This window comes from Gavialis gangeticus, unplaced genomic scaffold, assembly GCF_001723915.1.
Source record: "Gavialis gangeticus isolate Ggan-Ray unplaced genomic scaffold, GavGan_comp1, whole genome shotgun sequence".
In the NCBI taxonomy this organism is placed as follows: Eukaryota; Metazoa; Chordata; order Crocodylia; family Gavialidae; genus Gavialis; species Gavialis gangeticus.
In genome coordinates, this window is record NW_017729032.1 from 122,117,802 (window position 1) to 122,132,222 (window position 14,421).

The 14,421-nt window shown below is 39.8% G+C and overlaps 1 protein-coding gene across 1 annotated transcript in view; it reads right to left on the bottom strand.

Annotated features, from left to right (window-relative positions):
• The window catches only part of UGGT2 (UDP-glucose glycoprotein glucosyltransferase 2), a 246,877-nt gene that overhangs the window by 212,231 nt on the left and 20,225 nt on the right, over positions 1-14,421 (bottom strand). Inside the window, exons 3-6 of the mRNA XM_019524912.1 lie at positions 11,382-11,512; positions 9,587-9,699; positions 4,614-4,788; positions 3,130-3,226 (exon numbers count right to left, since the gene is read on the bottom strand). Of these exons, the coding sequence (XP_019380457.1) occupies positions 3,130-3,226; positions 4,614-4,788; positions 9,587-9,699; positions 11,382-11,512 (516 nt within the window). The remainder of the gene's footprint in view (positions 1-3,129; positions 3,227-4,613; positions 4,789-9,586; positions 9,700-11,381; positions 11,513-14,421) is intronic.

Below are 14,421 nucleotides of genomic sequence, written 5' to 3' on the forward strand. Positions count from 1 at the left end.
TAATTTTTGGCATATGCATATTCCAGAGTTTAGTATATTAGGTTATACAAGGGATGAGCTATGTAAGAAGAAGACTAAATGGGAACAGGGTCCTCAGCATGAATATGCCTTATGAGCCCTTAAAGAAGCAGTAACTGTTCATGCCTCATAGCAGCACAACATCCCGAAGGAGCTTTGGTGTCTCAGAAGGAGGATCACAACGGAGCCTGCAGCAGAAGGAGTCCTCGAAAGCAGAAGGAAAACCCCTTGGATTCTGGAGCCGAGGCTGGAGAGGGGTGGAAGCAAGGTATACTCTCTTAGAACAGATGTTGTGTGCAGCAACAGTGGCCCTGGAAGCCACAGAAGCACTGAGAGGGGAATTACCCACAATTGTCACTACTCTGATACCTATTCTCAGAATGGCTCTGTCAGATCACGAGTTACCACCTGGGGGGAAAGCCCAAGACACCATCATCCAAAGGTGGATTTATTACATCTTGAGCTAGGTTCAACAAGTAACCTCAAAGGGATGCCCTGCATTAGTTGAAAGAGTCACAGAAAGTACAATTAATGTTTATCCTGATCAAACAAGCTGCAGCGAACCTTCACCATCAAAGAAGCACCTCCTTTCTCACCTGAAATGGAGACCTCAGGCAATGTTGAAGTCTGATTTACAGATAGGTCTGCTTGAGGTCGTGCCTGGAGAGCAGCCGCCTTGACGATTTGAGATAGCAAGCAAGTAGTATTATAAAGCCTCAGAAAAAGCGTGCAGTATGCCGAGCTCAAAGCAATGCTCAGCGTGGCTGTGTGGGAATTAGTAGAAGGTACATGTCCTGTAAAGCCCATTTATATTTATAGCAATTCCTGGATGGTGGTAGAAGGATGTACTAAATGGCTACCCCAGTGGAACAAGGAAAACTTTAAAAGACAAGGACAAGACATTTAGAGCCATGAGAAATGGGAGAACTTATAGAAGTTAGCCCAAGATAAGCTTCCTCTACACATCCGACATGTGAGTGCAGCACATGGGAATAAGGCAGGAGAAGGCCCGGAGGAAAAGTAGAACAGGAGAGTTGATCATCTAACAGAGGAAGAGGGCACTGAAACCTTGTATGTTGAAGAAGAAACCTTGATTAGATTAGGGACCATATGGAGAGGCTGGCCTTTCAGCCCACCTAACATAACCTGCATATACAAGTTACCTAATGTGTCATATGTAACTGTAGGGCAATGTGTTTGTTAGGAAAGACCAGGTCATTTGCTGTATAAAAATAGTACCACCTAGACTTTGCGCAATTTGTGTTGCTTAGAAGCTAAGAGTAGAGCCGTTGTTCTGCTGCAATTAACTAACCGTACTATTGCCCTAAAATAGCCAGAAATTTCCTCCCAAACTATACCACTCAACTTTACGATACCCACTTTGTGGGTATCAGATGTAGACATGCCACAGTTAAAAAACTAGAATAAGATAAAAAATAAGCTGCAAAGCCTTGAGGCAAAAGCTCAGCAAGGCACTCAGTTGGCTCTCCTTGCTCGAGAAGGTGGGCAAATCATCAATTTGGCTGTCAGTGTGCCCAAGCCATGTAAATGGTACAAAGTAATTTGCACTGTTCGCTTGTCACCAGGTATCACCTCAACTACGTGGCTAACCATCTTGACCATCACTGTGTTCTGCATTGCCCTAGTGGCAACAGCTAAATAGAATTTTAACCGTTGTTGTTATAAACCTGTTCATGCTATACAAGTTAAATTTAAAGATCCCTAATATAGAGCGTATAGCTTTAGCATCTCAACTGTAGCTATCATAGTGCTTCAGCAAACAAGGAGTGGAGTGTGACAGCTGAAAATTATGTCTGTGTGATAAAGGTGCTTGCTGAAGGCTCTATGAAGATTAGATCAAGTGTTTTTCTGTCATTTGTTTAGATATTAAGCTATGTGTTGTTGCTAAGAGCTTAATTAAAGTTTAAAATGTAGTAAGGTCTTGTATGAAGTAAGGCCTGGTAAATATAGCAAAGCCTTGAAGTAGTAAGGCCCTGTGGTGTAGTTAAAATTAACCTTATCAAAAGAATGCAAGGCTTGTATTGCTATTAGTCAGTCTAAGGACAGTTGAAATAAAAAATATGAATGGCTGTAAGTTATCAGCACAGCTCAGAAGTTATAAATTGGCCGGCACATCCGGAAATCATTCAGAAGGAAGATACATCTCTGTGAAAGGGACTAATTAGCTGTTGACCTGGATCAGTGGGCCCATGGATCTCAAGGAGCCCAAGGACTGAACACCAAGGTCCTTCCTGGTTCCTCTCAGACAGCGCTGATTGGGGATGCCTGACTTCGCTGAGCTTTGCAGAAGACAAACTTGTCATACATCAGGCATCAGAGGGGACTACCAGTAAGTTGTCGACGCGAATTATTATTGTCTGTCATTATCTGTCTTAGTATACTACATGTAGTCGTGTTTTTGTTAAGTTAATAAACCTTTCTTACTTTTCTACCCTCGACCATACTCTCAATCCCAAACCCTCCGCAGGCAGCTAGGACACTATGATTCTATGAACCCCTTTTCACAACCAATTTGATGCATTCTACTTAGCTGTCATTAAAAAGAGCCAAACAAGGGAGTATTTGCTGCAATACTAATTTACTAGGAAAAATTTACTGCAACCCTGAACAGAAAATAATCTTAATATTAATACTAAAAATTTCAAAGCCTCTGTAGAGAAGCAATGGTGACAGAACGGTATTTGGCTGTAGTGATCTCTCTTCAAATAACTGACCTGTAACTGTTGTTTTCTAAAGACATACATCATAAATTCCCAATCATGAATCTGGGCTTACGTGCAGCACTTAAGGGAAATTTCCTTAAGAAAGCAAGTGCTACTACTTTTGGTAATGTGTCACACTTCAATCTCAGAAAATTAATGTAGGTACCCTTTTTCTGTTCTTCAATAATTCTTTTCTACGACAGAAGGTGAAATGACTTCCATATGTACAAAAGATTTGGCCTGTATCTGAACTACTTTTAACATATCCTGTAAAAATGAATTAAATATACCATTGAAAACATTACAACCCTCAGAATTGAAGATGCCAAATATTTTGTGTTTATGGTTAACAAGCAACAAATCATAAAAATAATATATATATATACACCTTTAACCTGAGTGTCATCCACTGCTTTGTATTCTGTACTCTTTATTGCAAGTTCCACACCATATCCAGACAAATATGTTTTCCTGGAGCCTGATTTCTGCTTGAAGATATTATTTTGACAAGTGAAAAGATACACTTTTAAAACAGCATGCTTTAAGAAGATTACATTACCTAATCAATCAGGTTACATGTTATGAAACATTTTAACTTTTAAACATTTAACAAAATACTTAATTTGAAGTTTATATTTTCAATACTCACAATATAGTTTATTTTTAAATAAAAAAGAATAAAAAATGAAAGCATAGATTCAGGCAAAACATTTTGACAAAATTATGGTAGTTCCTTCCACTGGATTGAGGAAAATAGTCTCTCCTTTTTCCTGCTGCTCTCATTATAGGTTGGACAAAGTTTGTAGCCTCTGCACTAAATATATCAGAGACCTCATTACTGGCATAGTTGATAGAGCTACATAAGGTTAAAGCTGCCCCAACACTTCCTATGGCAAACCTTGTTTTCATCTGAGAACTGTGTTTCTCCATGCCAATGCTGCAAGTGTTCTGCTTAGAAGTTCTGGTGTCTTCATGTTTTGGAGCAAGAACTTGTAATTTGGTGTTAAGTGCATGTGTTTGTAAGTATCTGTGAAATTTTGCTCAAATTTGACCAAGTTATGAGACTCCAGAAAGCGCTCAGCTTTAACATGTTAGAGACTTACTAGAGTTTAACAGATACATTTTCCAAAGAATTTCCTGTCTGCACTGAGCATGGTCCAGTCCACAGATGCAGGAGATGAACCTGTTTTTTTCTGTAATTGTTCCTCCTGGCAGCCAGAGACAATTGTAGTGTCAGGCACACAGGATGAGATAATGGAAACTGTTTTTCATCAATATTCCTCTTACTAGCACTCAGAAAGCAAGGAAGAGGAGGAGAAGCAGTGTTGGCAACTTTGTGATTTTGTCACTAGATCCAGCATCTTTTAGAGGTTCCTAAGCAACAGCAGTTTGACAAAATAGCTAACATATTTATATTAAGGATCCTGTATCAGTTTACCATATGAAATACTTGGTACATTGTCTAGTAACATTTTTATGGCTTGAAGGTTCACCTGGCAACAGTTAACAAAATTTGTCTGGCAGACTGTAGATTGTAGGAGCTCTTAAAATAAGAGGAAGAATCACGCTGAAATGCAAAAGGGGGGAGGAATGGGGGTTGTGCAGGAGCAAAAGGGGAAGAGTAGATGGCAGGAGCAGAAAATTAGAAAGGAACAGTGATGAGGTCAGTATCTAGAGTGTTACTTACTATCTCTTTTTCAGTTTCAAAGTCTATGTTAGGTAACTAATATAAAGTTTCACAATTAGAATATGACTTATGTGATTTAAGCACACTGAAAACTTAAAGGAGAAAAGGTACACTAGAAACAAGGAAGACAAATAAATGTAAAATGGACACTGCATATTGAATTGGTGGCAAGCTGAGTTGCGTACCTGAACATAATGTCGGAGAACATAAGTAATTTCCTCCTTCTGGGCCTTTTCAGACAAAAGTTTGTGAAATTTAACAAAATCTTTTGTACCCATTTCAGCATAAAGAATAACCACAGGAACATTCTCCTTGAGTGTAGGGAATTTATGATCTCCTTTAAATAGATATGGCCTTGGTCTATGATTAAAAACAAATATTTCTTATAGTATATGTCCATAGTTCAAATGATACAGAATACATAAATAAAAACAAAGAGTTTTGTTTACTTTCTAGTTATCAAACCTTTATAAAATTAGATGTAAAATATACAAGGTATGTTAGAAACATAAAAAAATGACTACATAAAGGATTCAAAACCAGTTTTCAAATGAAAGCTTAATAATGATGAAAATCAGCATCAGTTAGGGGATAATTTTATAACATTATATCAAGTGGCAGCTAAACTAAAGATTAAAAAGCTCTGAAGTTTCATTTGTTTAATTAGTGTGCAAGAAGCAGCCTTTTCATTCAATAATGAGCCTTACAGCCACTGGACAGAACATGTACTAACCACTAAACAACAGATAAATGGAAGGGTTACCCTCTAGTAACTGAAGCCTGAAAAGGTTACCTGTATATATTCATGGTTTGGGGGGTTATGTCTCTGTAACAGCACAGGGCTTTATTTATATTAAAGCAGCCCTGCTTCTATTGCACATGCATCATCTAACACTTGGAGCCAACACCATCAAAAGATATGCATTACCACTCTGCCTCAGTTCTTGTAGATAAAAGTCAACATCTTATGAAAACAAAACTCTGAGAAAGATGTGCAGGTAGAGTGGGCATAGGCAACACTCTCAAAATGTTAATTATTAACAGGGATCCTGGTGTTCTCTGATTTAAAAAACTTCCCCATTTTCAGTTTAAAAGATTAACACCAAATCCACATTCTTCCATAAAATGAAACACCACTTATATATATATGTGGTGTTTTGTTTTAACCACCAAAAAATCTGGATTTGGGGTTACTTTTTTTAATCTGAAAATTGGAGTGTTTTTTTTTAAATCAGAGAAAATCAGGATCCCTGGTTATTAATGAGTAATTTCTTCTTTAAAGTGGACTTTAGCATGTTTTCTCTTGAGAGTGCCTAACACTAAGCAGTAACTTCATCAAATATGGGTATTTCCAAAGCAAACAACATAGCTAAATGCTGGTCCAGAGAGATGAAGAAATCCAAACAGATTTCTATATGAACATCAGAGATGTCTTCACTATGACACTACTTAGGGGCCTGGCATTGTCGTTTTCATCAATACACATAAAACAAAGTATCTCACATAATCTGTTAGAATGATACATGAAAATAGGCAGTCCCTTTACTCAAATACCCAAAAGTCACAGAACATGCAACAACTTCCTAGAAATACCTTTCTCCTAGGCAAATACTGACTTAAATCTCCTTTTACACCAAAGTTCTTAATTCTAGTTTTACTTAGTTAAAGAGATACAAAAAATATTGTAACATCACTAGTCTGATTTAGCTAAAACAAGCATGTCACTTTTGGTAAATGGTTGAAATAAGGGCACAAAGTAACTTTTCCTTCCATAACCTAGTGAAAAAAAGATCCATTGTAAAAGCCAAAACTCGTTCAGCTCTCTCTGAGTTTAAATTGCTGATTTTAGTGAACGACAGTAAAAAAAGCACTCTACCAAAGACTCACAAGAAGCTTTAATTAAATTTGTCAGCACCAAGTAAAGATTCCCATCAGGACAAGTTCTCTGATTACCTTAAAAGACATCAGTCTGGTTTTTTTACCATGTGCTACTACTGCTTTAATATTCTGGCATAAGCTTTTAATAGAAAAAAAATTAAAAGGAAGTTTTCTAGGCAGAAAATACACGGTAATTATCAAAATGCTAGATGTAGCCTCCAGTGTGAAAAATTTGTAGGAAAGAATGGATACCAAACAAACAAAAATCCTGAAATATTTACTGGGTTATCATTCTAACAAGAGATTATAGCAGTATCAATAACTTTGTGAACAAAACGGAGCAAGTTTTTGTAGACAAAAGAATCAAAAAAGGCAAATGTAAAGAGGAACTATTAATTTCTTCTGGTTTGTATCCTATTCCTAAAAAATGCAGGGTATATGTATTTAAAAGAGAATCTTTTAGCTCCATTTACCTTCACAAAGAAGCTAAGGTATCTACATTTGCTTCATGAAGTTAAGACGGTATTAACCACTGCAGAAATAAAAACAGGATGGTAAGCATAGTTGGAGGGTGCGAGGGGGGGCGCAGTTATGGCAGTGGAAAGCAGCTGTAACTCCCACACTTTTGTGGGGCTATAAGGGTCTAGCAGACTGAACTGGAACAAGGTACAAACAGGGCAAATACTGTCTCAAGTGTATTGGTTAATGAGCTCCCACAGAAAGTATAGCCAATTAAACCCGCCCTTTATTGACTGGGTATGGACAGACTCAAATATTCTGACGTGCTCCAAATGCCTGCGGTGGCATCCCTATACTGGAGAAAAACCCAGGCTCAAGTCCTAAATGCCAGATACTATCTCCTGGCATTCCCTGTTGTGAGGGATGATGGGTATTGTGGTGTATTGCCAGACTTTAATCTGTGTCTCAGCAAAAACCTGCTGACCACAATGCAAAATGATGTATTAAAACAACCTTGCAAATGCTTAGGCAAGTAGTTTCTTTAACAATGGAATAGTGTGTAGGATACATGATTCCTTGTGTAAGAAGAACAAGATGCAGCCCACCAACTATCGTCAGCAGATAAAGCAGAAGCAAAACACTGGAGATGGTCCTGAAGTCAGCAAAGAACCAGAACGAATCAGTGATTGACCGAGAGTACCCAGATTCATGGCCTTACACATGCGCTCTTAGCAGAGAGACATGTAAATGGAGGAAATGCATAAGCCAGTCTATGTTAATGAAGTAAACAGTAAACCAAGGCAGAGCTTGTGATGGGAGGAGAAATAGGTGGAACAGGAGGAGGGATGAAGGCAGGGAAATGTTAATATGTATGAACCAAGTTGTATAAAATGTGAAAAGAACTATTGTTCAGTGCAGGCCCCCTGGTTCACGGGCTGTGTGTCTGTGAGGCACCCTTGTCCGAAGCTGTCTCCATTCTGAATAAAGCTGTTGCAAGCAATGTGTGCTGATGTATGCTCCCGGCTTGCTCTGGATAATGAGTACCAGGATCCATGAGCAATTGGACCGTTGTCTCCCTAGTCGTTGGGCACTGCGTGAAGTTGGGGTCTAACAGACACCATGGCCAGGGGTAAGCCTCAGCCTGCAACAGGGCCTCAGCAGTGTCAGGTTTATCTTGCCCAGCCCTACTCCATGTTATACTTTGGGGAAACCTATCCACTCTGTCTCTTGGCAGCACAGTCTCCAGGCCAGTTTTATCAGCAGCAGCTTCCATTGAGCCCAACCCCCTCCACTTCAATATAGGACTATTAGCAATTTTCCCCAGGGAACCCACAGTCGAAAGGCTAGACTTTAAATCTGACAACAACCTTGTGTTGGTTGGAGGAATCATGGTGCCAGAACTCTCTGAATAGTGCAGCTGACTCTGTTGAAGTGGCTGGCCACAGACTGGAGAATGTCAGGCACTGCCAACTTTGATGGCAATGGCCATGCACTTTTCCACGGTGAGAAGCACCCTCCTGCTGGTGGCTTGCTGCTCAAACAATGGGGTCAGGCTCAATATGGATCTCCATGAACAGAGCACAGGTCATTTTATATTTCCGCCTCCACTGCTTGTCACCCAGTGTCCCTGAACTATGCGGTCTGACCAGTCACTGTCATATCCCTTGCCCAGTAGTGCTGGGTCATAGTTTCCAGGTGGTCCTAGAGAAGGCTGATCTGAATGGTGTCCTACATAGTGTCATCTTCAGGCATGTTAGTGTTGGTGGTAAAGAGCCTGTAATATATTTCAAGGAGGTGCTTTCCAGGACCTCAGTCATGGTACCCTGAGCTGCCATGTTGTTGAATGTCAGCTGAGAAAAATGACAGAAGAGGACACAAAATGTGTCCAGCTAGTCCCTGACTCCTTGCCCTAAGCAGAACAAAGAGGAAACATCTTCTGGCACTGCATGGCCAGCGGACACAGGGCAGGGCAATAGTAGTCATCAATTCCTAATATCCCAAAGTAAAACACTCCTGTAATTGACAAACCCTTCTAAAGTGAAAGCAATCTGGCTGCAGTGCCCTTATTTCAACCATTTATTTTGTGCCCTTATTACAACCACTTACCAAAAGTGGTATGTTTATTTTAGCTAAATCAGACTAGTGATGTTACAACATTTTTTTGTATCTCTTTAACTAAGGAAAACTAGAATTAAGAACTTTGGTCAGCAACCAGCACAAGCTGGAGGAGGGCGCAGACATCAATGGACTCTCTACTCCACACTCAGCAGTTTTTGAGAGCCCCTAGAGACTTGGATCTAAAATGCATGCTAGGGTTTCTGCCCTCCAGCCCTTTAGTTGCAGAGGTATGGACCCAGGGCTATTTTAAAGCACTTCAGATGGGACAGGCCTGAATGTCTATGCAATGCTGAAGCACTCCAAATTTGAAGTGCTTCATATTTGCAGAGGGATTTGAAGCACTTCAAAAGAATATCTGTTTATATACCCTCAGAAACTCAGGGAAATGCAAACTATGCCTTTTTGCACCTGGTTAGATGATACAAGCTCTATGATTTTATTTTAAGATGGTAATTTTCATTCCTAGTTAGTGAATTCTCATAAACTTAAGCATTTACAGCATTCAAAACAAGAAATAATGCACTTTTCAAAACAGCATAATGAAATGTTCAACATATAATGTCTTCAATATGATAGAAAAAATTACATACTTATAAGAGCTATCAGGTAAATGTGCACTTGAAAAATGCTTGAAGTATTTATACTACAATATTACAGTTTGCTCTTTAATAATGTCTTTTTAAAGATGGTTCATTACATTTACCTCTTAGCAGCTTTCTTCAGAAGTTTTTTAATTTCATTAGTCTTACAGGTGTGCTTCTCATGGATAACCACAAATGCACTGCAACCTTCTGGTGGAGGTTCATCAACTGCAATCTAATATTTCAACAATTACATTCAACCAGGCTGTTTTAATTGCACTTCAACTTAAAATTAAACACATCCTTTTGATTAAAATATCTCATCAACTACTATTAAGTTGTGTTTCTAATTAAGCACATTCAAAATTGGGGACATGTGAAGAAAGTAATGAAAAAGTTTAAAATGATATAAGTGCATTATATTGTCTCCATAGTTCATCGTATTTAGTTATATCCTGAGAACATACATGCTTAATTTAGTTTTTTTAATATTTTTGAAAACACTGGCTGGCAGATCCCCTGCACATGATTTGAAATCATGGAGTATATTTTGAATAGGGGATTTATCTTTAAGTCAGTGTTGTCTGCTATATTATGAGCAGGAGTAGTAAGACAGGAAGCCAAAAAAATGCAAAACAATAAATACAATAACCCCCAGAAAATAAAGCATTTCCCATATATTTTTCTTTTTTCTTTCTTTCTCTTCCCCCACATTAGAGTTTTTTAGAGCTTTGTTCTCCAAATCCCAAGATACATTTTTAAAACTACCTTCTGACGTGTATCACATCTTACATTCTCTCATATAAATCAGTTACTTTGCTTTCACAAAGAGGTACAAGATAAAGTCAGAAGGCAGGGTAGGGTGGCACCTCAGAAACTAACTGTTTCAGAAAGTTATATCCATTCATAGTTGAGAAAGTAGGCCACTGATACCTGCAGGACTGTCACATATGAAAGCTTACACATTTCTGAACCAATAAGTCTCTAAGGCGCCACCGGGCCCTATTTTCCGTTTGACTCCAGACTGACATGGCTAACTGCCTCTCTCTACTTAAAAATACATATGAAAAGATTGATTCCTGAACTGACTCTCCCCAGCACAGAATGAGTTTGTTTCCAGCTAAACTGAGCCACAACTGACAAACACAGGAATCTGGACTATTTTCCTTCCCCTTAAGGCTGCATTGCTATGGGACAACAGGAAGAAGTACTGTCTCAGTCTAGGTAGGAAATCACATATACATTAAGGTAATTTATAACTCTCCTTTCAGCAGTGGAAGGAAGCAGAGAGTAATATTGAGCAGTGTAAGTGACAAGAGCTCCACTACAGTCATGAGTATAGCAAGTCAACTGTACGGAAAGAATTCCCTAATTAAGAAATGCTCAAATTTTGAGGGGGGAAGGGTAGTAAGATATGCACTTCCCAGCAGCACAGAAAATAAGACTCAGCTCTTACGTAACTGCAGTTGTAATAAAAATTTCTTAAGAATTAAACATAACTATTTGTTCCTCAGGTTTAATACAACTCTTCTATAAGATACCACATTATATATTTCATAATCAGGGATTCCAATTTTCCCTGATTTAAAAACAAAACATTTTTGATTCAAAGAAGTGAGCCCAGATCCACGTTCTTCCATGATTAAAATGAAACACTGCTATATATATGTTTATATATTAGTGGCGTTTCATTTTAAATCATGGAAAAATGTGGATTTGGGGTTACTTTTTTTAACCAAAAATCATTGATTTTTTTAAATCAGAGAAAACCAGGATTCCTGATGATAACATACCTCATATTTGATTCTAAGCAGCATTTCTGTTATGTATGGAAAAAATAATAATTAACATGATTTACACTGTAGAACAGATTTCACAAACACATAAATGTCAAATATAGCAGATTATTTTACAAACCTGTTGAAACATATGAACAGTTGGAGAGTATGCCCTTATAGAAAGGGCAAACTTCAATAGATTGATCTGCAAGTTTGATAAAAATTGTCCTGCTTTCTTCAAGATTAAGTTGTAATATGAATGTTCTGAGTCTGTTACAAAAAAAAAGGAAGATTTTAGCACGTGGTCACAAGTTGCACAGCATCTCTTCCGGCATTAAGCAATATGTAAGTATTATGTCTATAGTGATAGTCAACTGAACAACCAAAATAATTACAATATTCTCTACTAGTGGCTTCCTATATTCAGCAAATCTAAGAGGTCAACATCAAGGGGACAAAAATGCCAAAAATAAGATCATAGATTCATAGATGTTAGGGTCGGAAGGGACCTCAATAGATCATCGAGCCTGACCCTCTGCATAGACAGGAAAGAGTGCGGGGTTCAGATGACCCCAGCCAGATGCCCATCCAACCTCCTCTTGAAGACCCCCAGGGTAGGGGAGAGCACCACCTCCCTTGGGAGCCCATTCCAGACCTTGGCCACTCTAACTGTGAAGAAGTTCCTCCTAATGTCCAGTCTAAATCTGCTCTCTGCTCGCTTATGGCCATTATTTCTTGTGACCCCCAGGGGCACGTTGGTGAGTAGAGCCTCACCAATTCCCTTCTGCACCCCCATGATGAATTTATAGGCAGCCACAAGGCCGCCTCTCAACCTTCTCTTGTGGAGGCTGAAGAGGTCCAGGTGCCTTAGTCTCTCCTTGTAGGGCTTGGCCTGCTAGCCCTTCACCATATGAGCGGCCCTTCTCTGGACCCTCTCCAGGTTATCCACAACCCTCTTGAAGTGTGGCGCCCAAAACTGGATGCAGTATTCCAACTGCGGTCTGACCAGAGCCCGATAGAGGGGAAGTATCACCTCCTTGGTTCTATTTGCCATGCATCTGCTGATGCACGATAAAGTGCAGTTAGCTTTTCTGATGACTTCATCTCACTGATGACTCATGTTCATCTTGGAGTCCACTAGGACTCCAAGATCCCCTTCTGCTTCCGTGCTACCGAGCAGATAATTTCCTAGGCAGTAGGTGTGCTGGACATTTTTCCTCCCTAAGTGCAGTACTTTGCATTTCTCCTCGTTAAATTCCATTCCATTGTTTTCTGCCCATTTGTCCAACGTGTCCAGGTCTGCCTGTAGTTGTTCCCTGCCCTCCGGTGTGTCCACTTCTCCCCACAGTTTTGTATCATCTGCAAACTTGGACAGAGTACACTTCACTCCCTCATCCAAGTCACTGATGAAGACATTGAAGAGCAGCGGTCCAAAGACCGAGCCCTGCAGTACCCCACTACCCACATCCTTCCAGGTCAATACTGACCCATCCACTACCACTCTCTAGGTACAACCCTCTAGCCAATTTGCCACCCAACAGACTGTGTAACCATCCAAATCACAGCCTCTTAACTTGTTTACCAGCATAGGGTGGGATACCTTATCAAAGGCCTTCCTGAAGTTTAAGTAAACGATATCAACTCCTACTCCTGTGTCAACGTGTTTTGTAACCTGGTCATAAAAAAGAGACTAGATTAGTCAGGCATGATCTACCTGCTACGAACCCGTGCTGGTTTCCTCTCAGCATAATTTTTCCTGCTGGGCTCTCACATATATGAGCCTTAATAATCTTTTCAAAGACTTTGCCAAGGATGGAGGTGAGACTGACTGGCCTATAGTTGCCTGGATCCTCCTTCCTCCCCTTCTTGAAAATAGGAACCACATTGGCCATCTTCCAGTCCTCCAGGACCTGTCCTGTGTGCCACAAGTGCTCAAATATTTTTTCCAGTGGCTGTGCAATGACATCAGCCAGTGCCTTCAGTATCCTCAGATGGAGCTCATCCGGGCCTGCCGACTTAAACACATCCAGTCCTTCCAAGTGACTCTGCAACATCTCAGGGTCAACACTTAGTAGTCTGGTACCCAGCTGTTGCCTCTCTACAATCGCACTGTGAGACCTGTCTTGCCCCTCGTTTAAGAAGACGGAGGCAAATAAATCATTGAGGAGTTCAGCCTTTTCCTCCCTGTCTGTCACCAATGGTTTAATATTTTCAATGGTTTAATATTTTCAAGGACTGAAAATTTGTCAGGAAAGCAGAGAAAATAATGTTCTCCTAGGTGGCCATAACTGGAGTATGGAGTACAATTTATTAATTTAGGTCAATTCATCCTGCATCTATCATACATCTTTTCATGCAAATGATGGCTACTTACCAGTAACCAGAGTTCTTAGGGATAACCACTGCACATTGACCTTTGGGATGTACCAACGTTGTTTGCATGGGGCAATCTTTTAGTATCATTGCTAATTGGAAAAGTACCCTGACTCCTGTCCTCCTCTCTTCAGGAATTCAGAAGTCTGAATTCTTGCATACTATCCAGCTTTGCCTTCTTTAATTGTTTTTAAATATAAATAGAACTCTTTAGGTTATCTCTCCAGGAAGATATTGTTCTTTACTCAATTGACAAAGTGTCCATTGTGGTGAACGCTTAAATCTCTGATCAACTAATTTGCCAGTATATTGTCCTTTTATGCAAGGTGGAAAATTATTGTATAAATTTGGAGCACTCTGCACCAATATCAGTGAGCCACAGCCTCTTTGTACAGCTGGCAGTAATGTGACTCCTTCAACTTATTCATATTATTCAACTTATTCAATTCATTCAATTCAATTAATGTGACTCCTTCCACTTATTCATATTATTCCACTTATTCAAGTCTTTTTTTAAATACATAAGGGGTAAAAAGAAGGTCCCAGGTAATGTGGGCCCCTTGCAGGACGCATTGGGAAACTTGGTCGTCACACCAGATGACAAAGCTAACATGTTTAACGATTTCTTTGCCTCCATCTTCCTAAGTAGGGACCAGAACAGCAACCTCCCAACTGGGCCCCCTTTGGGCCCCAAGGGAGGCACACGTGGGCCAAGGGTTAGCAAGGACTTAGTAAGGCAGCTTCTGGAGGGGCTGGACGTATTCAAGTCAGGCAGTCCGGATGATCTCCACCCTAGAGTTCTAAAG